This window comes from Elephantulus edwardii, unplaced genomic scaffold, assembly GCF_000299155.1.
Source record: "Elephantulus edwardii isolate Elephantulus edwardi_28Jun2011 unplaced genomic scaffold, EleEdw1.0 scaffold00080, whole genome shotgun sequence".
Lineage (NCBI taxonomy): Eukaryota > Metazoa > Chordata > Mammalia > Macroscelidea > Macroscelididae > Elephantulus > Elephantulus edwardii.
Genome location: NW_006399830.1, coordinates 1,857,435 through 1,879,455, shown reverse-complemented (window position 1 = coordinate 1,879,455; position 22,021 = coordinate 1,857,435). Strand labels below are relative to the sequence as shown.

The 22,021-nt window shown below is 56.0% G+C and overlaps 1 protein-coding gene across 1 annotated transcript in view; it reads left to right on the top strand.

Moving 5' to 3' along the window:
* Positions 1 to 22,021, top strand: part of IQCE (IQ motif containing E) — a 41,444-nt gene that overhangs the window by 3,716 nt on the left and 15,707 nt on the right. The window contains exons 2-15 of the mRNA XM_006889740.1: positions 683 to 730; positions 2,045 to 2,090; positions 4,304 to 4,432; positions 5,962 to 6,096; positions 7,380 to 7,450; positions 13,115 to 13,228; positions 13,315 to 13,365; positions 17,260 to 17,330; positions 18,716 to 18,788; positions 18,924 to 18,973; positions 19,840 to 20,003; positions 20,089 to 20,144; positions 20,707 to 20,906; positions 21,515 to 21,619. Of these exons, the coding sequence (XP_006889802.1) occupies positions 683 to 730; positions 2,045 to 2,090; positions 4,304 to 4,432; positions 5,962 to 6,096; positions 7,380 to 7,450; positions 13,115 to 13,228; positions 13,315 to 13,365; positions 17,260 to 17,330; positions 18,716 to 18,788; positions 18,924 to 18,973; positions 19,840 to 20,003; positions 20,089 to 20,144; positions 20,707 to 20,906; positions 21,515 to 21,619 (1,313 nt within the window). The remainder of the gene's footprint in view (positions 1 to 682; positions 731 to 2,044; positions 2,091 to 4,303; positions 4,433 to 5,961; positions 6,097 to 7,379; positions 7,451 to 13,114; positions 13,229 to 13,314; positions 13,366 to 17,259; positions 17,331 to 18,715; positions 18,789 to 18,923; positions 18,974 to 19,839; positions 20,004 to 20,088; positions 20,145 to 20,706; positions 20,907 to 21,514; positions 21,620 to 22,021) is intronic.

Here is a 22,021-nt window from a genome sequence, read left to right as displayed (position 1 = left end):
CTGTTGGGTGGGATTACCCCCAGGAGGGTGGTGGGCACCTGCGGCTCTGTTGGGTGGGATTACCACAAGGCAGAACCGACTGGATGCTCCATCTTGACTTCGTCCATGCTGGCACTCCCCTCTCCCTAAGGTGACATCCCTTCTAGCAATTGGGCTTTTCTGGTGATGTGTCCAAAGGTGACTTGCAGAATCAGATGGCCACGCCTTTCTCCCTAGTCTTGTCAATGCGTCTGTCTCTTAAAAATGCCTGTGACTCATTCTTAGGGGACAGTCACAGTTGGTGCTTTGAAGGTAGAGTTGTTGTTAGGTGCCTTCGAGTCGACCTCACCTCGTGGGAGCCTGTGAGCCAGGTGGGAACCCTGCCTGCCCCCGTGCCTTCCCCCCATGTCTGTGGTGGTCACAGTCACTGAGGGCAGGAGCATTTAGACGGCACAGGGTCTCCCTCAGAGCGCCCCTGGCAGTGGGCGTGGGTGACAACTGACAGGCCAGCAGCTGCCTCCCCAGCAACATTTTCACTTTGTGCTCCCACCCAGGTGGCCTAGCCTTCCGGGGAGACCGCCTGGCCACCATGCCCAGCATGCATGTTGCAGGCATCCTGGGGCCAGCAGTGTGCTCCTGTGTAAGGCCGACTGTCGGTGCCCACGTGGTATCTAACCTGCTGGTGCCCACTTCTCTCTTCCAGGGAGATGACAGTCTTTCTACAGTCACCCTTGACTCCAGCTTTGAGACGGTGAGTGCCTGGTCAGTAGGTCATTTGTCTCCAGATGTGACGGAGACCTGTGCCTTGGTTCCCCACAGCCCTGGGCTTGGACGTCCAGAGCTCTGCTTGTGTTTGCAAAGTCTTGCGCCCTTATAACAAACCCCACTGTTGGACACTCATTTCCGGCTCAGAGGGATCCTGCAGCCCGAGGAGTGCTCCACGCGGCCTCCAAGGCTGTCGTCCTTATGGGAGCCGCCTGCCTCCTCTTTGCCCTGCAAAGCATCTGGTGGGTTCAAACCACTGACCTTTGGGCTTAGCAGCAAATTGTCCTAATCACTGCACCACCAGAGCTCCTTGTCAGGCTCTTCTAAACTACGCTGTTGTCCCTGGTTGATTGTGACTCATGGCGAACTGCCCTCTTGGCCTGGAAGAGGAGCTGCTGACGCGTGTGGTCAGACCCTGTGGCCACTCGCACCCTGCCTTGCTAGCAGGGAGTGAGCAGGGGCGCTCACGGGGGTAGAAGAGGAAGACAGCTAATGGCTCGTGTAGGGAGAGCAGTGTGTCTGAGACCAGAGGGGGCCCAGGAGACCCAGCAGTTCACCTTAGGTCAGTGTCTCCTCCAGCGGACCCTGGAGACCAAGGGGAGAGCCACCCCTTTACTGTTGAGGGAGGGCCTACCTCTGGGCCTCTGAGACCTGCGCCTGAGCTCCTTCGGGAGGAGGGGACCACCTCACCTCCCAGAAGACCCCAGCTGACAGAGTGTGGATGCCCAGACACTGTCCATTGAGAGGGCATGAGGACTCCTCATTAGGGAAGGTCTCTCATCCCCACCCATGTCCATCTGTCTTAGTGTCTCTGCCGAGGCCCAAGTCAGGGACCCAGGCAGGCAGGCCACTTCCACGGGGATGGCCTTCTTTCAAGGGAGCGACATCAAAGTTTCCCTAGTTCTAAGCCCATTAAACCTGCTCCCAGAAACCACACTTCACTGCCAGCTCTCCAGCTGCCCAGGCAGACAGGAAAGGGACCCTGGCATGGTGTCCACAGTCTGATTCCAAGCAGTGACCCTGCCGTTTGGGCACATGGCAGAGCAGTGCCAGGAGACCCAACCCCGGAGCCCTCATCACGTTCACTTCTCCAGTGCCTGGGCCCTGGGCCCGTGCCATGGCCTCTGCTCGCAACTCCTCTGAGCCCTTGCCCCTCTGATGCCCTTACCCCTCTGATGCCCTTACGCTGGCCCATCAGTGACCCAGCCTCCCGGTCAAGCTCTTCGGAAGGAGCCCGCCCATACAGGCTCAACTAGCTGACGCTGTTTGTGGTTTTTTGTTTGTTTGTTTGTTTTTTCAGAAAGCAAAAAGGAAGAGTTCCCACAAGCCTCCACCCACATCGCCAAGTAAGTGAGCACCTCCAGCCACGTGGTTTTTCTGTTCTACTTTGGCAAGTCTTAATCATCATGTCCTGCTGTGACAGGGATCCCACAAGGGGGTGGCTTTAACAAACAGACATTTACTCTCTCAGGGTTTAGGAGGCTTGAAATCCAAGTTGAGACATGAGCTGTAGCGAAGGTGTGCCCTGTCTTTGGGTTCTTGAAGAAGGTACTGTTTCCTTCAGCATCCATCGGCTCAGCATTGCCTGGAGATGGCCGGTATCTTGGCCTTCTCCTGTGCCAGGTAGCTTCCCAGGGACTAGACCCAGAGGGCACGCCTCGTCCTCATCTTTCTCGATCATGCTTGGAATGGTGGAGGGTCAGTGAGAGAGAGGAAGAACCCTCCAGCAGTGGACTGACAGGGTGACTGCAGCGTTGGGCTCAAGTGTGTCAGAGTTGATGAGGACGACCGAGGAGAGAACAGAATGCAGATCTGTTGGTCAGAGGGTCTCTGTGAGTCGTACCTGACAGCACATAACATAACTTACCTCCCATTGGGAAAAAGGACACAGGCCACACTCCCAGAAACACAGGTCAGAGCTGTGACCTCAGTCCCCTGAGGCTGGCCACACTTGAGACCACGTGGTGGGGAATGACCTCACCATTGTGTACCTGCGCTGGTCACGCCTCACTAACACCGTGGAGGGGAGAGTGTACATGACACTGGGTTGCTTATTATTGGTTTTCACACTGGATTTTTATGTCTGGAGGACAGTTACGGTACACTGAAAGTCAAGACCTGCCAAGTGGACTTAGGGTCACGGTTCAGCCATGACACGGCTCTTCCCCACCTGGAAGGAAAAGCACTTTCTTTTCTCCTGGATACAGTGAAGAGACCTGACACACAGAACGCTATAACCAGCTGGCTCCCCCTCTGCTGGGAATCTTGGGAGCGTGTACCCCTCTGGAACCTTCTGGTCAGATGCCGTCCACTTTGGGGGCAGGGTGGCCTTGAGGACTCTGACAGTGTCCGACTGCTGCTCCCTAAACCAGCACGACACAGAGCCTCCTGCCCGGTGGCACTGCCGCCGGCACTGCCCCGCTGGCGCTGCCCCGCAGCCCTTCACTTCTGGATGCCATCAGAGGACCCTGCCTCTGTTGTGATTATTTGTTGTTGCTGTTGATGGCAGAGCACACACCAGCCCATGGCTTCTCCGAGTCAGGCTCCGTGCTACACCTCAGCAGAATGAGTGAGGCACACCTTGGAGATACTGCCTTGGCCGACTGGTCACTCGTCACATGTGCACGCTCCTGAAGTCTTGTGAGCATGCAACACCATTGTGACAGAGTGTGAAGTCTTAGAGAATGACCAGAACGGGACATGAGCTCATGCCTTTGGGGAAATGGCACTGACCTTGGGTGCAGGGTGTCCACGCATCTTTGGTTTGTAGATAAACCCTGCCCAGCTGTGGAGTGCGGAGAGGCGAGGTGTACCTGTGCGTCCTTCAGCTGTGGCACCGGCCTCACCCATCCCTCCCTGGTCGCATGAACTCCCTGCCCCAGGCTGCTTGAGGGCCCCGTTCCAGGGCTCTGGTTCAGCACTCATCCTGAGGGTGCAGGCCGCTCACCCGAGGCTGTGTGAGAGTGGGTGGTCTTTCCAGGACCACGTGGAAATTTGGCTGGTGGTTTGGGTTAGTTTTCCTTCTGGAATTGCACTGGCGTCGTCCTCAGGAGGCTGAGTCCAGGCGGCTGCCAAGGCCTCAGCTGCGGCTGTCCTGGCACTGCTCTGGTAAAGTGAAGCTCCTGTAGTTGAGATTTTGCTACACACGTTGAATCCTACGTGGGTTTCCTTCTATCCCAAATCCTTTAATTTTTGTTGGCTTTATCAGCTCTCTTTGTATGTGGTGGAGTCCTGGTGACAGCAGCTAACACACCTGGTTGCTAAGCCGTCAGTCAGTGGTTCAAACCCACCTAGCGCTCCCCAGGAGCAAGAGAGAGCATTCGGCTTCTGTATAGACTGGCAGCCTTGGAAGTCGTTGGGGCAGTTCTCCACCCTTCAGGACCACTGTGCGTTGGAATAGATGCAGCACCTGCGTGTTTATAAATACACACGTGCACTCCCACACTTGCTTCCTAGTTGGGTCTTGCACTGGTCAGTTCCACACTTGTGAATGGTTTACATCAAGCCCCTGTGTAGAGGGGCCGCTCCTTGTAACCTGGAGGCGTGTGCTGGTTTTCAGAGTCACCGTACTACTCCAGGCCGCAGCTCTTGGCCACCGCGAGGTCCCTGCGGATGGACGCCAGCATGCCCCTGAATACCAGGATGACCCTGACCCCTCAGAAGCTGTGGCTCGGGACGTCCAAGCAAGGTACTGTCCCCCAGCGAACCCCTGCTGTCCGGTGGGAGCCCAGGGGTCACGGTGGGGCCTCAAGGTGCAGTAGCCCCCCATTGTGCTGCTTTCTCCACCTGCTGCTCTCTGCCAGCCCTGCTTCCAGCAAACCTATGCCGCTGTTACCCCGGCAGCACGTGCTGGCTCCGTGCTCTAGGTCCGGTTTGGGTCCTGTTTCAGACTTCGTCATCAAACTCTGTACACTCAAGTGTCGTTGGTTGCTGGACGTCATCGTGTTGTGAGGTGGCTCTAGCTCTCAGTGACCGCACATGTCCTGCCTGCTGTCCAGCTCTCAGTGACCCACACATCTCGCGTGCTCCTGCACTGCGCTCGCAGTCTCCGTGGAGCTCAAACCCTCATTGCAGTCTCTGTCAGCCCATCTCCTCGGCACCTGCCTCTTTTTTGTTGACCTCCTAATTTATCCGCCGTGATGTCCTTCTTCAGAGTCTGACCCCTTCTTAGAACATGCCCGAAGTGTGTCGGGTGAAGCCTCATCACCCGTTGCTTCCAAGGAGCACTCTTGTGCACATCTTCTAAGACTCAAGGTTGTTTTTCTGGAAGTCCATGCTCTGCCCAGTGTTACTTACAGCAGTTCAAAGGCATCAGTTTTTCTTCACTTTTCCTTGTTCATTGTCCAGCTTTTTTGTTTGCATGGAGCAGCCAAACCTTAATCTTAACGTCTCTGTTCTTTTCTTTAGCTCCTTAAAGAGGTCTTGGTGGCGCGTGTGCCCAGTGTAACTTGTCCTTTGACCTCTCGTGACTTCCTGTCTGCTGCCGCCATGGGTGCTGATTGTAGAGCCAAGTAAAAGCACTCACTAGACTGCCCAGCTCAACCTGCACTGTCCAGTTGACTCTCCCTCTCGGCGAGCCTCTGGTGGGTTTCCAAGGCTGTAAACTGCGGTGCCAGAGAAGGCCCACCTTTCTCCCAAGGAGTTGAACTGCCAGCCTTTTGGTTAGCAGCTCAGCATGTTACGCACCAGCCCCCAGGACTTGAGCAGACGGTGGTGGGGGTCAGCATCATGACTGTGTGCACTGGGGAGTCAGGACACCTGAGTGCCTCTCGTTACTGCCATCTGTGCCACTGCGTGCTCAGGAACCAAACCGGCAACCTTGCGTGCTCTGCTTGGGTGGGCTTCATCATGTACTTGCTTGAATTTCCTGGTCATTGTTCTCTAGTTCTTCATGTCCACCTTGCAGCCCCGCTGTCTGGTCTGCTCTGAGCCCTGCTGACCTGGCCCTGCGGCTCCTCCTGGCCTCATACAAGCCAACCTAAATTCTTAGGATCTTTTTGAGCTGGTTGATGTCACTCAGGTGGCTGGAAATCAGACACGGTGGGAATATTTACACCACAAAAAGTGGTACACAAACCAGGCCCTTTTTCCTGGAGAGCTGCTCTAAACAGTCCCCATTAGCTGACCTAACATTTCCTCCGTGGGATGGCCGCTAGTAGAGGCCAGCACTCCCACTGAACTTGACCTGTATGTATTACACCCATGCGTTCACCCCAGGAAGTCTGACCCAGCCCCTGAAGGCAGACCACACCCTGGAGCAGGCCTGGACCACCCCTCCCAGATGTACCTCCGACTATCTGACAGAAGCTCTGAGAATACGGGGGTCCCGCCTCCGGCGCTCTGCCAGCCACGGTGAGCACAGGCCAGACTCCTCCCCACAGGCTGGTGGGCTGGAGGGAGTTCCCAGTGTTGAGGTCCTTGGCTTCCACCTTCACCCCACCACCAGATCAGGGGTCTCCAGGGGAACTCCTGTCCAGATCCTTCCACCCTCGGCCGGCTCACAGGATTTAGGAGAGGGTTATTCTGAACTTTCTTGTGTGAACATTGATAAAGTAGGAGTGAACAAAATAAATACAAGTACAAACCCCACTGTCACCGTGGATTCCGGCCCCCAGCGAGCCTGCAGGACAGAGCAGAACTGCCCTGTGTGGGGGGTTGCCAAGGCAGGAAGCCTTTGTGGAAACAGACTGCTCACCGTTCTCCGGCGGAGCAGCGGGTGGGTTTCTGTTAGCAGCCGGTAGCAGCCGGTCCTCAAGCAGCACGTTTCCTAAATAACAGAGAAGCCGAATTGTACACGGAATAGCCATTGCCGTCTTCGTCTCTCATCTTGTTCCTTGTAGACTTTCGGAAAAGACTAGCTCAGCCTCCAGACGACCAATTAGCATTCTCAGTGGATACAAGCTTTCTTCCAAAGCACTGCTGGGTGCACTTGAACTCCCATCCTTTCGTTCGGCAGCCGAGCAGTTCTGCCTTTCCCCCTCTCATAGTCCCTTCTTTTTTAAGGCTTGCGTGCTGGATAGAGGCCTCGTATCCAGGACCCACTGAAGTCAAAGCCCTGGCGTGGGCTTCTCCACAGGCCTGGGGGTGGTGAAGGGCAGTGTGTGCTCGACTTTGCTGAATTTACTGTGCAGTTATTATGTGCCCCTCTCCTTTTGTGACTCCTTTTTTATTTTTTGCCAATATTCGCTTTTTTTGTTTTGTTTTGTTTTTCTGCATTGTTGTGTTTTCTAAAGTCTTTGCTTCTTGGGAAAGGTGCTGTGGTGGCACGGTGGTTGAAGTGCTCAGCTGCTGACTGGAAGGTGTGTGGTCTGAGCCCACCAGCCACTCCTTGGGAAGACCGGGCAGCACTCGGCTCCTGTGGAGACTACAGCCTCGGGCACCCTGGGGCACTTCTCTGTCCACAGGGCCGGGGTGGGGGTGGTCAGGCCCACTCCGTGCCCGTGGGGGTTGTGTTTGAGGAGAGTGTCTTGTGTTTTGATCAGACTGAACATTTTGCACTACTGTGCCCTCCTCTTCCGTTCCTCCCTTCCTTTTTCAGAGTGTTCACTTGCTCAGCTTCCCAGGCTTCCATGAGGTGAAGCCAAGCGTGCTCCTCCCTCTCGGACAGCCTTTTGAGGGGCTTGTGTCTTCTCTAGGCCGTGTCTCGGGGACCCCTACCTACAAGGAGAAGGAGGACATGTATGACGAGATCATGGAGCTCAAGAAGGTAACATTCCCGCTGCTCTTGGGGCTGGCGTGGCGCAGGTGGGTGGGCTGGGCATTGTCCTGCAGGGAATGTAGGTGCTGTGGGGCCACGCCCCCGTCTGTGGCCTGGCACACCCTGGTAACCCGGTGATGATGGTTGGCGGGAGACCAGGCCCTGCCTCCCCAAGCGACCACAGCGAGCCGTGGGCCCCATCTGACCTCTGGGTCTCTTGAAGGCTGGAGGGGACACTGGAGAGGGCATGGGAGGATCTGGGAGGAGCCTGAAGGCCCCCACGGTCCGCTTCCAGCTCAGATCTTCCGTTAGGGTACGGTCTTTGGTGGTGTTGCTGTGAGTAACTTCCCACGTGGGTCCTTGTTGAGTGTGGTACGAGCATCTCACAAGTCTTGTATCAGCCTCTCTTCTTGGACCTGGTCAGGCTGGTTCACACGTGTGTTGTAAGAGCGCTGTTGCTGAGCTCCAGAGTTCTCATCAACATAATATAATTCCTACTATCCATGCAAGTGTAACTGCATGTTCCCACCTCTGACAGCATCACCACCACCACCACTGGCATCACCACTGCCACTGCACCACCAGCAGCCTCATGACCACTGCCACCACACCACCACCACCAGCATCACCATTACTACCTTCGTCATGGGGGTTTACCATCCTCAGAGACTTGTGTCATGTCCCAGGGAGAAATCCACTGGTTCATTCCCTCTTTTCTATGTGGACAGCATGTCAGCAGGTCTGGGGTCAAGATATAAGTAGAGCATTGTCCAGAGCCTGTCCAGACCTGATGGGCAGTCTGAGATCACCTCCCAGGAGAAGTGTAGGAAGAAGCGTGGTGGCCTGGCCTGAGCAGGGCCATTGAAGGACGTAGCTGCTGTATGAAGCACAGGCCCTCTTTGCCCCTCTGTGTTCCAGAGGGCCCTGTTGAGATGTTAGCAGAGGAGAGAAAGAGCATTACCATCCCCAGAGCCGTCTAGTGGAGCTCGTCAGCCCACTAATGGGCCCAGAGGCTGAACGCGACTCGCTCACCACAGACACTCCCCTGGACTAGGAGCTTGCCCAGGCCTCTCTCGGAAGAAGGCTCCTTGCAGCTGGTAGTGCACCTGTGAGCAAGGTGATGCTGCCTTGACTCAGACCTGCCATGGTGTTAGAGTGATCAGAAGATACCACCCCACCCCGCCTGTGACTGTCCCCACAGAGTCTGCGCTGTCGGGGCCCACTGTTGGAGATGCTGGGGCAGCCGTCACTGAGGGTCTTCTTTTCAGCTGACCCTCCACGTTATTAAGCTGACAGCCCTCTTCCAGGGACTGGCCCCTCCTGATGACGTGGCTGACCTGTGTGAGACACTCTGGCGTCTGAGGAGCACTCTGGGTGTCTGAGGAGCACTCTGGGCGTCTGAGGAGCACTCTGGGTGTCTGAGGAGCACTCTGGGTGTCTGAGGAGCACTCCGGCGTCTGAGGAGCACTCTGGGTGTCTGAGGAGCACTCCAGCGTCTGAGGAGCACTCTGGGTGTCTGAGGAGCACTCTGGGTGCACATCTTCCAAGACGCGTCTGTCCGTCCCTCTGGCGGTCTGTGGTATATTCAGTATTCTTTACCAGCATCCTCATTCAGAGTTGTCAGTATTCTGTGGTCTTCCCCGCTCTCATATGCATATGAAGCAATTGAAAACATTATGGCTCAGGTCAGGTGCACCTCAGTCATGAGTCTTACATCTTTGCTCTTAACACTTTAAAGAAGTCCTTGACAGCAGGTTTCTTTTGCTTTCTTTTTTTTTTAATCTCATATTTCTTTTTAGTATGATTTGAATGAAAATTTACAAATTGTTGGGCGGTTTCTCTCCCCACTTTTTGTTTTCATTTTCCTGCAGTAGTTTACCTTGTATTTATTTACATACATTGCGTCTCACACAATCTTTCATTGACATTATTTCATATTATCATTCATATACTTTGTATTTGACATCATTAATAACCATTGATCCGCATCTATTACTACATGGCCCTGTAAGTCTTTCCTAGTTCTTCATGCCTCTCCCAACTTCATTTGCTTTCTTGGCTGCTGCTTCCACAATTGGAAACGCTTCTCCCTCAGACTTTGCTCTGTGAACTTGTGAATCCAGAACAGAGACAGCTCGGTGCTCTATTGTGACCCTGTGTTGAGCACTGGGGCCACTTTCTTGGCGGATGGGCCCTCAGCTTCCTGCTGGAAGGTGGAGGGAAGGTGGCACCGGCTCTGGGATCTGCAAGGAGGATGGCTTGTCCTTGAGAGACTTCAGCACAGTGCCCGGTGCCCACAGGTGCCCAGGAGGCCCTCGCTCTGCTCCGCTCTCGATGGCATTCCCGTGACAGCCCATCAAAGTGCACCAGCACCGTTGTCCCAGGGTGCATGCGCACATTGTATCTCTAGGTTCACCCTGTCATTCTCTGCATACTTCATACAAAATTCTGTGCCGTTGCACTTGCAGACCCACTGCCACCGAGGGGATTCTGACTTGTGGACCGTCAGTTGGGTTTCCAAGGTGTAACTCACTGGGTAGAGACCTTCCCCTCCTCCCGCAGGGCAGCTGGGGCTTTTGAACCAGGGACTTTGAGATTAGCAGCACGAGACACGCCACCAGTGCTCCTGCTCGACCACCATAGTATGTACAAATTCCACCTCTTTCTGCTAGGAACAGAAGTGCGTGTGGCTGGCTTTATCGTGGGCTTGGCTTTACCACGGTGATCTGTAACCAACCTGTGCTGTCACTGAGGTCTGCTGGTGGGAAGAGGCTCATCTGTGTAGACTGTTCCTTCAGAACTTACTCTGAAGTAATTACAGGGTCTTGGGAACCTGACACTGTCACAGCAACACTCGCAGGGCGCTCTGTGGGGACAGCACTGCTGGTGGTCCCGGGTGTAGGTTTGTGTGGACACTGCTCTGGAGACAGCAGGAATAACCTGTCACCACAGGGGCCTCGCATGCTGTACCCCCTTCTCCAGCACCGCCCGAGCCCGCCAGCCGCTGGCATGTCCTTTTGTCATTGCGATTTTGTCCTGTGAGTGTTGGATCCCTCCAAGTGTACAGCTTTGACCTCTGAGCCTGGCGTTTTGTTTGTTTTTCACTGGAGGCTATTTTGTTTGTGATGTCCCTTTCCTCTTGTCAGGATCTCTGTGCTCTGTCCTTGGAGCCCTGGTGGCCCTGCTGGGTCAGCACTGGGCTACTAAGCAGAAGGTCATTAGTTCAAACCCACCAGTCCACTGTCATAAAGATCACAACCATGACAATTCCGTGTGCAGCTCTGATCTGCCCTGACGACAGCTGTCACTTCAGATTGCCTGGACCCCGGTGATGTGAGAGTGCAGGGGCTGCGGGCATGTACGCAGTCGGCCACCTGGACGCACCTTGTACCCACGACTGTCCCTGTACCTGACCAGAGTCTGCTGGGGCTGACCTTGTAGTTTGTGTGCTGACACCACCCCTCCTAAGTTTAGAGCACAGCGTGCCTTCAGGCGGTGCAGGTGAAGAGCATCTGACTGCTCGTAAGCAGGGTCAGCGGAGGACTCGGGGATACTGTGGAAGAGGAGACCCGGCTGCTGGTAGTTAAGACAACAGCCAGAGCACATCCACATGGACCCGCAGCAGCGACACGTGGAGAACCTCCTCCCATGACTGTCACTATTGCCTTATCCACCAGCTGTAACTAGAAAACTCAGCAGATAAGGAAATCTGCATTTATCCACATTTTCCATTGTTTTTCTTCCTTCCTGATGTTCTCAGATTCCTGTATTTATTTTTAACTTTTTATTGTGATTTGAGCAAAAGTGCAGAGAGCAGATTGGATTTCCAGCCAGCTGTTCATACGCCTTCTGTTTCCTGACCGTAGCACTCTTCCCAGGAGTGTTTCCGTTTGTCCTTCCCTCCTTCTCCACTGTGTCTGGGTGAACGCTGCCCCTTTGAGCTCATACGAGTGGGATTACTGATACTCTTATGAGCCCTTCTATTCTGCTCAAAGTTGAGACACAGTTAATTCCGTTCACTTCCAAGCTGAAAAGGTCATAAGAAGTTCACTGTCATTGTCCCGCACTGCTGAGGTGTGCCACTGTCTCTTCGGAGAAGTTCACTGTCATTGTCCCGCACTGCTGAGGTGTGCCGCTCTCTCTTCGGAGAAGTTCACTGTCATTGTCCCGCACGGCTGAGGTGTGCCTCTCTTTCTTTGGAGAAGTTCACTGTCATTGTCCCACACGGCTGAGGTGTGCCACTGTCTCTTCGGAGAAGTTCACTGTCATTGTCCTGCACGGCTGAGGTGTGCCTCTCTCTCTTCGGAGAAGTTCACTGTCATTGTCCCACACGGCTGAGGTGTGCCGCTGTCTCTTCTGAGCTCTGTCCCTGATGCCGCCTCGGAGTCCTGTGTTGGGTACCGAGTGCAGTTGTTTGGCTTCTCCCCAGTTGCTTTGGCTCTGCTTCTTGACTCTGGGTTTGTGTCTTTGCCCTGGCGCCTTGAGACGCACTCTTGTCCTCACTCTGTTGCGGCCCGAGGCCCTGTTCATGCTCGGTGTCTGTTTTCTGTTGTTCGTCACTCACACTTCTCTGTCCCAGCTGTCCTGCTTTGGGGCTCATCTCTGAGTTATTTCAGTCTCAACTATTGTACTTTTCATTTGGGGCCCTGGTGGTACAGTGGTTAAAGAATTCCGCTTCCAGCTGACAGGTTTGTGGTTCAAACTCATCAGCTGCCGTGCAGGAGGCTCTCAGCTTTGGGAACGATGGGAACACTCTGGGGCGGTTCTCCTGTCCTGCAGGAGTGCTGTGAGCAGAGTGGACTTGACCGTGGCTTTGTTGTACTTCTCTGTTCCAATAACTGTCACTGTGGGTTTACATCTCCTTTCTGTTGTGTGGTGAGGGCTCTGAGACCTACGAGGGGCACTGTCCCTGTCGTGTCACTGTTGTCCTCGCGGGGCTGGAGTCCCTGCATGGCTGTATGGACGCTGTGTATGTAGGCACCTGCACTTGGGGACTCGGTCCCGCTTTGGTGGGCTGGCTCTGCCACTGGCACCCCACCTGGGACCATCTCCCTGGAAGCTCGGGAGCATTTTGAGTTGGGGGTTCTTACCTCCCAATGCAGTGTGCTTCCCCTCCCTTGCCCCACGCCAAAGTCAGTGCTGGTCAGGTGGAACCATGAGACATGCCACTGCACCCTGGGATCCGTCACCTTGATTAGGGACCACAGCTTTTAAGATCATTTCCTGGTGTATTTCTCACCACCTGTGTGTGTGCGCGCGTGTGTACCTCCTGAGAAAAAAGCTCTGTGTGTCTGTGCATGCACGCCTGTGTGAGCGTCCTGGCCCCGCCCCCCAGTCACTGCGCTTACAGAAGAGGGATGTGGACCTCTGAGAACAAAGGGAGGGTGCTTGTGTGTGCACATGTGTGTGTGAGCGTCCTGGCCCCGCCCCCAGTCACTGCACATGCATGAGAGGGACGTGGACCTCCTGAGGACCAAGTTGCGTGTGTACATGTATGTGTACGTGTGTGTGTGTGTGTGCGCTCGCGCGTGTGTGTGCGCGTCCTGGCCCCCCCTCCACAGTCACTGCACATGCATGAGAGGGACGTGGACCTCCTGAGGACCAAGCTGCATGTCTCTGTGTGTACGTGTGTGTGTACTTGTGTGCGTGAGCGTCCTGGCCCCCACTCCACAGTCGCTGCACTTGCATAAGAGAGACATGGACCTCCTGAGGACCAAGCTGCGGCGCCTTGAGGAGGAGAACAGCAGGAAGGACCGACAGATTGAGCAGCTGCTGGACCCAGGCAGGGTGAGGTTAGGTCTGGTCCCTCTCTGCAGAACAAGTGGGGCCCAGGGCACCGTGTGTTATCTGACTTCTTCATCTGCTCGTCACAGGGCCCAGACTTCATTCGGACACTGATGGAGAAGAGGCCTGACACTGGCTGGGTGAGTACTGTCCCCAGCAGGACTGACCACATCCCTCTTATGCATGTGCGTTGACTTCCTGTGATAACTGCCTGCACTCGAGAGACACTGTACAGGAGGCGTGACAGTGCAGGGCAGGGCTCAGGACCTCCTCCAACCACCCACGCTAGAACCACGGGGATTCCATGAAGAGTGACCAGTACAGGGCAGGACCTAGAACATTCTAAAATCATCCACGATAGAACCACAGGGATTCCAAGAAGAGTGAAAAAGAGGGACAGGTCCAGAACATTCTAGCATGTTCCTCCATAGTACTACAGGGATTCCAAGAAGAGTAAGAGATAGAAGGACCCAAAACCTTCTAAAACCATCCAAGATAGAATCACGGGGATTTTGAGAAGAGTAAGACAGAGAGAAGGTCCCAGAACATTCTAAAACCACCCAGGATAGAACCGTGGAGATTCCATGAAGAATAACAAATACAAGGAAGGATCCAGAATTCTGAAACTGTCCTCCTTAGAACCACAGGGATTCCAAGGAGAGAAAGGGAGGGACCTAGAACATTCTATAACCTTCATAGAACCACGAGGATTCTGAACAGAGTAAGAGAGAAGGAAAGGCCCAGAACATTGTAAAACTGTCCTCCATAGAACCACAGGGATTCTAGGAAGAAGCTTCAGGAGTTGTTGGCACTTGAAGGTAACTGAGCAGCTCACCTGCCATAAAGACCAAAAACCCTGTGTAGAAAAGCGTTCCCCACAGCGAGGATCTCCCCACAACCTGAAAAATACCGTCTGTGTAAGCACGGACAGTGATTCAAAAGACCAGCCAGCAGTCGCTCATCTCCTGGAGGGGCTGCCTCTTTTGCACACAATGAATCGGGCTTATCAGGAGGGCCTGGTCACTGGAGGAGGACATGCTTGGTAAAGAAGTTGTTGTTGAGGGGGAGCTCTGGTGGCCTAGTGGTAAGGAGCTGCAACTACAATCCCAGAGACACATGGTTCAAATCCACCAGATGCTCTGCCAGGAAAGGAGGGACAATCTCCTTCTGTACCAGTCAGATCTGATCTGACGGTACACAGACACACATACACAAAATAATAAAAAAAAAGAAAAGAAGTTGTTGTTGTATACCGTCGGGTCAGAGCCAGCCCCTAGCAGGCCTCCAGTGGGTTTTCAGAGACAGGATTTAAGTGCACAGGAAGAGATGGCCGTCTATCTCTGCAGAGCAGCCGGTGGATTCCAACCGCATGCCTTTGAGTTGGCATCTTAGCGTCTTACTCCTAAGCCAGCACAGCTCCGGGTAAGAGCCTTGGTAAAAGGGGAGGCCCCTCCACGAGCCGGGGCTCCCCGGAGACGGTGAGGATAGCACAGGACTGGGCAGGGTTTGGAGCTGTCTGTGGGTCACTGCGAGTCGGAGCCACCAACAGCAGTCAGTCTGTGAGCGAGTGGATATTTTCATAATAAAATGTACATTAGCTAAGAGCAAACCCAGAAAGCTGTAGAGTGGTGGTTTGCAAATGGATGTCGTCTTGCTTGATGTTCGGTTCCGTCCCCTCCCTTTTTTCCTACTGTTGTTAAGAGCACACACAGCAGAGCACACACCAGTTGAACCGCCTCTGCGTGCCTCGTCCAATGACAGTGACCGACCGGAGCCCTGGAATTGGGTACTCATTCTCGCCTTTCGCTGAGTCTCTCCTCCCAGGCCACTTGAGCTCACTGTCCCCACACCTCCTGCTGAACCACTCTGGGTGCAGTGATCAACTCCATCGGTGTAGAGGGTGACAGGGCAGGTGACACGATAGGCCAGTCTGTCATGTGCGGCAAAGACTTTGGAGTGTTGCTGGTAGGAGGTTTAAAGTCCACACCTTATTTTTAAAAGTAGTAAAGTGAGGTGTGCAGGAACTAGCCCTGGCTGCAGGGTGCTGGCCTTGGGGCAGTGGTGTCTCTGTCTCAAGCGCCCAGGCTGTCGGCTCCCCCAGCGCAGCCTCCCTCCTGAGCCATGGACAGGGACAGCCTGTGCTCACAGCAGGGCTGACACGTGGCTCAGGTGTGGGCCAGGGCTGGGGAGGAAGGATCCCTCGGGGAGGCCGGCAGTGCCTCTGGGTGTGACGGCGCTGACTGCTCAGGATTATTGCGTTGCTGTTGGAGGTGCCGTCAAGGCAGTCGGCTCCCCCTCCATGACCTGTGTGTGACAGGAAGCCCTGTCCAGCCTGCGCCTGCCTCCCCGTCATTGCCCGGGCCTTGGCCACTGTGTCAGCCCATCTCCTTTACCAAGCAGGCTGTCCTCTTCCAGGACAGGTCCCTCCTGCTGACATGCCCCAGTTTGTGAGGTGCTGTTGTGTCCCTGGCCCCAGGAGGAGCGCTCTGGCGCGTGCTGGTCTGCTGGGTGACCGCTGGGTTAGGCCTTGTCACAGGAACCCAGGGCAGGACCAATCTGCCTTGTGCCGTTCCAGCTGCCTGGGGTTGAGGACAAGGGAGGCAGAGGCCATTCCAAGCTGGCTGCTGCCACATCAGCGTGTGTAGATAAATGTCACAGGGTGGAAGTGAGGGCACAGTCCTCGGTGTGAAGGTGCTGTGGGTGGACCCTCCGAGCTTTCCTCATTCCCGTTTTTACAGACCCTGATGACAAGTGGCCACCCAAGTGGTGCTCGTGTCAGTTCAGGTCATTGCCATGGCCACCAAGGAGCCCTGGTGATACAGTGGCTAAGAGTTACACTGCAGACGAAAGGGTTAGCGGTTCAGACACGCCAGCTGTGCCTTGGCAGAATGAGGCAGCCGCTTCGGGCAGTGTTACACCACTGCCGCCCAGTGTCCAGCAGGGGTAGCTGTGTATCTGGACCAGGGGCCTGGCCAGGAGTTCCACTGACAGGTCATCTGGTCACCAAAACTGACCCCACTCTGAGTGTCCACAGGAGGAAAATGAGCTGGGGCCGGGCAGTTGGCCTGGGGAACAGGGAGCAGGTTCAAAGATGGGCAGAGACCACGGGGTGCTCGCTGAGGTGAGCAAGTACCATGGCAGCCAGGCAGATTCACCCACCACCAGAGTCTGCATGTGTGTGAGGGATGATATCACGCATGCACGTGTGTGAGGGAAGATCCCACGCACGCACGTGTGTAAGGGGGATCCCATGCATGCACGTGTGAGGGGCATAATCCCATGCACGCTCGTGTGTGAAGAGGATCCCATGCACATATGTGTGAGAGACAGGATCCCACGCACGCTCGTGTGTGGGGGGCACTCTGCACGTGAGGAAGAACCCCCATGTGTGGGAGGGAGGACCCCATGTGTGAGTGTGTGAGGATATACACTGGATGGAGGCAGTATCTTCTTGGTTTGGGGTGTCCAGGAAGGAGGGCACTTCACAGCTTTGTGGGGTGTTTTAAGCTGCCCTAGGGGTACAGTGGTTAAAGCAGGAAGGTGCCAGCCCAGGTGTTGGTGGTTCAGATCGAGCAGCCACTCTGCAGGAGAGGGAGGTCAGTCTCCTGTCAGGACTGGAGTCTGCTGAGGGCCCCGTGAGGGGGGCCTGACTGGACATGAGCAGATTGAGGAGCCACTAGGTGTGTTTGAACCCTCAGCCTTTCAGTTAACAGCTGAGGCTTTAACTGGGAAAGCCCACTGCTGGGATTCACGTGACCCTCAGTTGGGTCCCTGAGGCTAGTTCTTTGTGGGAGGAGAAGGCCCATCTTCTGTCTCCTGACATAGAGGCTCCTGGATGTCCTCATGTGGCTGTGTGGCCAGAGGTCCTGCGCCTGCCCCCTGGGGTCTCTTCCTGCAGCTCACTCAGCGTCCCACACTGAGGGCTGCAGCTGGTCAGGCCCCGAGGCGCTGTCCAGAGAGAAGGTGCTGGTCCCGAGCTCCTGCCTTGTTGGAAGTTGGCTTGGCACCCTCAGCCCCCTGTGCTCTGCTGGCAGGTGGTCAACGGGCTGAAGCAGAAGATTCTCAAGTTGGAACAGCAGTGCAAGGAGAAGGACAGCACCATCAGGTACGGTGCTCCACCTGCCGGGGAGGGGACTGATGCCCGGGGGAGGGGACTGATGCCCGGGGGAGGGGGACTGATGCCCGGGGGAGGGACTGATGCCCTATGTGGAGAGGATTGGTGTCTCGTTTAGGAGGTGACTGAAGCCCTGTGAGATTTGGGGGTTAGACTCCCAGTCCCCAAGCTAGGGAACTGATACCCTGCCAGCCCAGACATGATGTGAGAATGGTCCTGGCTCCCCACTGGGGGGCTGACACCTCCCTTGCCCTTTGTCAGTCAAAAAATGCTGTTTCTAGCCCTTCACGTGTGACATGTCCCCGCACCGCGCCCTCTTCACCCCATACACTGGAGGACCAAGGCCCCTCCCCGTCCCCGCCCTCCCCTCACTCAGGACCACAGTCTTTAGCCAGGTCTCATTCCTGTTCTTGAAGGCAGGCTTTCTCGGGGTCTCCTGTGGTTCTCCCAGAATTGTTGCTCAGGCCACCTCTGCTAGGCCTGGCTCTGCAGCACAGGGGTCCTCGCGCGGCCCAGGGTCTCTTCTTGCGTGTCCCCCTCCCCACCCCACCTTTGTTTCTTACTGGACTTGGTGGCTCACGTACTTGATTTCTCCTGGGTTCCAGAACCCTGAGCCCCGAGCTGTGACTGTTGCCTCCCTGGCAGAAGCTGTTATGTGCTGGTGTCAGGTGCAGTCGAGGCAGCGCTGCCCCTCAGAGACTGCACCCACGGCAGGAGCCCGGGCCGCGCCCTCCTCGCCAGCTGGCCTCAGGCAGGGAGAGGCTGCCCCCTCCACTTGCCTAAGCGTCTTGTCCTCCTCCCGGCCTTGGTCCCTTGATAGCATGTCGGAAGTACGTAAGATGAAGTCTCACTGGTCTGGCTACTTGGGAATTCCGGTTGTCCTTCCTCCAAGACACGCTTGTTCTGGCAGCCCGGGGCTCAGGCAGCCATTCCTCCTCAGTCGTATCTATTGACTGCCCAGCTTGCAGATGCACCTTAGTCCTCAAGGTGTGCTGAGTACAGGTGGGCTAGCCTGGATCAGGAGGACAACGACCCTCTCTGAGAATGAGCCGTTCTTCCCCACTTGTCCACATAGAGCCCTCCCTGAGCCCTGGGCTTGCCCATGACATCATCGTCAAATGGAAGACTTTCTAGAGGCTTCTTTTCCTTCCCATGGGCAGTCCACACAGAAAGACTGCTTTTAGGCACCGTGGAATCAGCCATCAGTCTTAAGATGAGACTTGTCCAAGCAGGGCTGCCACAGGGTGGACTCGGATAATTTCTGTCCCCGGCCAGTTCCCTTTCACACCTCCGCGCTTTGCCATGGCGGGACAGCGGGCATGCGCACTCCGTCTGCGGAGAGGCATTCACGAGCTGACTGTCCTCTTCATTCCTAGCAAGCTCCAGAGCGACATGAAGACCACCAACTTGGAAGAGATGCGGATCGCCATGGAGACGTACTATGAGGAGGTGAGCAGGAGGCAGGCCTTGGGGGGCTGCACGGTGGTACCTGCCCTGCATGCGCCCCTCAATGCCCGTTTCCCCGGGAAGAGCTGGTTGGCCCTCGTGCAGTGGCTTTCATGCACTTGAACTTGGCCTTTGCAGATCCAGCGCCTCCAGACGCTCTTGGCAAGTTCTGACGTCTCAGGAAAGAAGTACGGCTCTGAACACGAGGACTGTCTCCTGTGGTGTCTCCGTGTCATGGGTCGCCCCTCACTCTAGTGGGATTGTCACCACATGCTGGGCTAGATCGCACACAGGCTCATGCACTTGATGCATCTGCAGCCGGTGCTTACATACCACCGTCACTGTGCGTGCGCATGTGGCTTCACAGGGCCCCACGAGAGTTGTGCACTGCAGGGTCCCTCACGTGATGGGTCCTGAATGTCTGGTGCAAGCTGGCCTTGCCTCGTTAAGTCTTTCTAGACTGGCTCACTGGGGGCCCTCGGGGCTGCCCCATCTTCTGCGTGTCTTTTGCCCACACTGTCCCAGCCTCTCCTAGGTGCTGGCCATCACCGCCTTTTGCAGCTACTGCGGACACTTAGGGGCATTGATGCCTGGCCAAGCACGATCATCCCTTTCTTCCTTACCCTTCGTGGTTTCAGGGGACTTAGCAGCACAGTGCTTAAGCACTCAGCTAGCTGCTAACCAGTGGGTTGGTAGTTTAAACCCTCCAGCTGCACCTGGGGCGAAAGTGAAAGCAGTCTGCTTCCAGCTTGGAAACCCCGGGGCAGTCCCACTCTGTTCTCCAGGGTCGCTGTGGGTATAAGCCAGCTACAGGCACTGGGGTCTTTAAATGTTGTCTGTCAGGTCAGAGGCCAGATGGTGATCATCTTAGACTCTGACACAAAACTGGAGGCTCCATCCAGAGGAAGCCACTTTCTCCCACGGCCTGGGGAGGGCGTTTGAACCAAAGGAGTGGGGCCTGCTGGGGGGCTCTGGGGACTGCATACCACTCACCTGGGCTCTGCCTGGCCTCCCGTAGCTCTCGGTGTCTGCTCAGCCCGGCTGACGCCCCCAGGCTCCCCGCAGAGAAGAAGGTGAGCCTGAAGCGGCAGAAGAAGATGAACGTGGTGCTGCTGAACCTGTCTCGGAGCGTGCAGGAGCTGACCGACGAGAACCAGAGCCTCAAGGAGGACCTGGATCGAGTGCTCAGCAACTCGCCCTCCTCCTCCAAGGTCAAGGGTACGTGGGTCTGCTCCCCAGGGATGGGGCGGGGAGGGGGCCCTGGCACTCACACAGCAGCTCCACCCGCCCACACCTGCTGTAGGTTACATGGAGTGGAGCAAACCCAGGCTGCTGAGGCGCGTCTCAGAGCTGGAGAAGGTGAGCGGCTGGAGAAGGCGTCGGAGACGGGTCACGGAGGGGCTGTGTCCACACCTGAGAGGGAACGCTTACTCCCCCGTGAGGTGTGGCTCCAGGCTTGGGAACCAGGACACGGCATGGTGGAGCCCCAGCCACATGATGCCACGGGTGGGCACCTGCCTGGATGATGGTGGTGTCAGTGGGCCAGACTGAGAACCTTCCAGAACCCAGTCTGGTCTCTATGTGTCGTGGGCAAGTTCTCAGACTGCTGTCATCAATGTTCGGTGCTGGATAATTCCCCAGACTCATCCACATCCCGCTCTGTACGAATGGCCATGTCCTGCACTCCCAGCCTTCCGTGCCCATCAGCTGCCCTGTCCCCACACGTCCCGTGAATCGTCCGTGGTATAGCTAGCCCTCCATACCACCCATGTCCCCCTCTGTCCATGTGTCTCTTGCAGCCCCTAGCCCTCCACAGCTCTCGGGGGCCTGAGCCCCACTGTGGCCTCTCACCCCTCCCTTGGCTGACCTCATCAGAAAGCAGAGCTTGGAGCGATGCTAACAATGTCCGTATTGCCTCTAGAAAATAGCTTTACTAGAAAGTTCCAAGTTGAACTCGTCGGAACTGGTGAAGTCCTGCCCTGTGACCCACGCCTCAGCCAGCCCCTCAGCACCCAGGCAACCCCGTGCAGACCAGCAGGAGGGGCCCAAGCAACTGCACAGCGTCCTGAAGAGCCTGAGAGGCGAGCGTGCTACCCTGCACACCCAGCTGCAGGAGAAGGAGTACGTGCCCGTCCCGTCCCATCCCGTCCCCGTCCCTGTCCCATCCCGTCCCATCCCAGCCCATGCTGTCCTGTCCCGACCTTTCCATCCTGTCCCCTCCCATGCCAGGCAGCGGGATGCGGTTACCTGAACTCCAGGTGCCAGCTTTGGCTAGCTGGAGCACAGTCTGTCCCCGATAGATGAGGCCCGTGAGAGCAAGTGCTCCCTGCCCAGGTCTGCTCACCTGGTTAAAGCACCTGATGCTAAATGAAAGGTCACAGCCACTGGTCAGGTGAAAGATGAGTCTGGCCACTTCTGTAAAGACACAGTTGCGGAACCTTGGGGGGCAGTTAGGCTCTGTCCTGTGGCCTGGCTGTGAGTCAGAATCGCTTTGGTGGCCACGAGCTGGCCTTGGCCACCCGGCCACATCCACAGGCTCTGCCTTCACTCACGTGGTTATAAATGAGAGCCTTTGCTGCCCTTCTGCCCGCTGTGTCTCCTGCTCTCAGGTAGGCGCAGCGGCTGAAGGTGCCCTGTTTTCTGAGGGGTCTCCCTGCCCTCTGCTTGCGCTCTGATACCAGCCTGTTGCTGGGATGGATGCTGAGATGTCTTTGCCTCTCTGCACTCAGCTTGGAAGTGGAGCAGCTGCTGCAGACCAAGGCTGACCTGGAGAAGGAGCTGGAGCTCGTGAAGGAGCGGGACAGGGAGAGGCGGGGTCAGGAGGAGGCGCTGAGGTGAGAGGTCTCAGGGCGAGCACAGGCGGACCTTGGGGTGCTGGAGCAGATGAGGGAGGGGCGGGGTCAGGAGGAGGCGCTGAGGTGAGAGGTCTCAGGGCAAGCGCAGGCGGACCTTGGGGTCCTGGGAAGCAAGGACCATGCTTGCTTCCCGTTGTGGTCTTTTGAAGGCGCTCTGGTGGGTAAGGAGGTCAGATGTTGAGCTCTAGCCAGAGGGTCAACATTTTAAACCCTCTAGCCCCCGTGGGGCAAAGTTGAGGCACCTCCTTGCATAAAATCACAGCCTGGGAACCCAGCGCTTTGGGACTGATGTGTCGGAAGGAGGTTTTGGATCCTCTGTTAACTGTGCAGTGGCACTGTGACGGTGGTATTCTGAAAACCACCACAGTGGGGCCCAAAGAC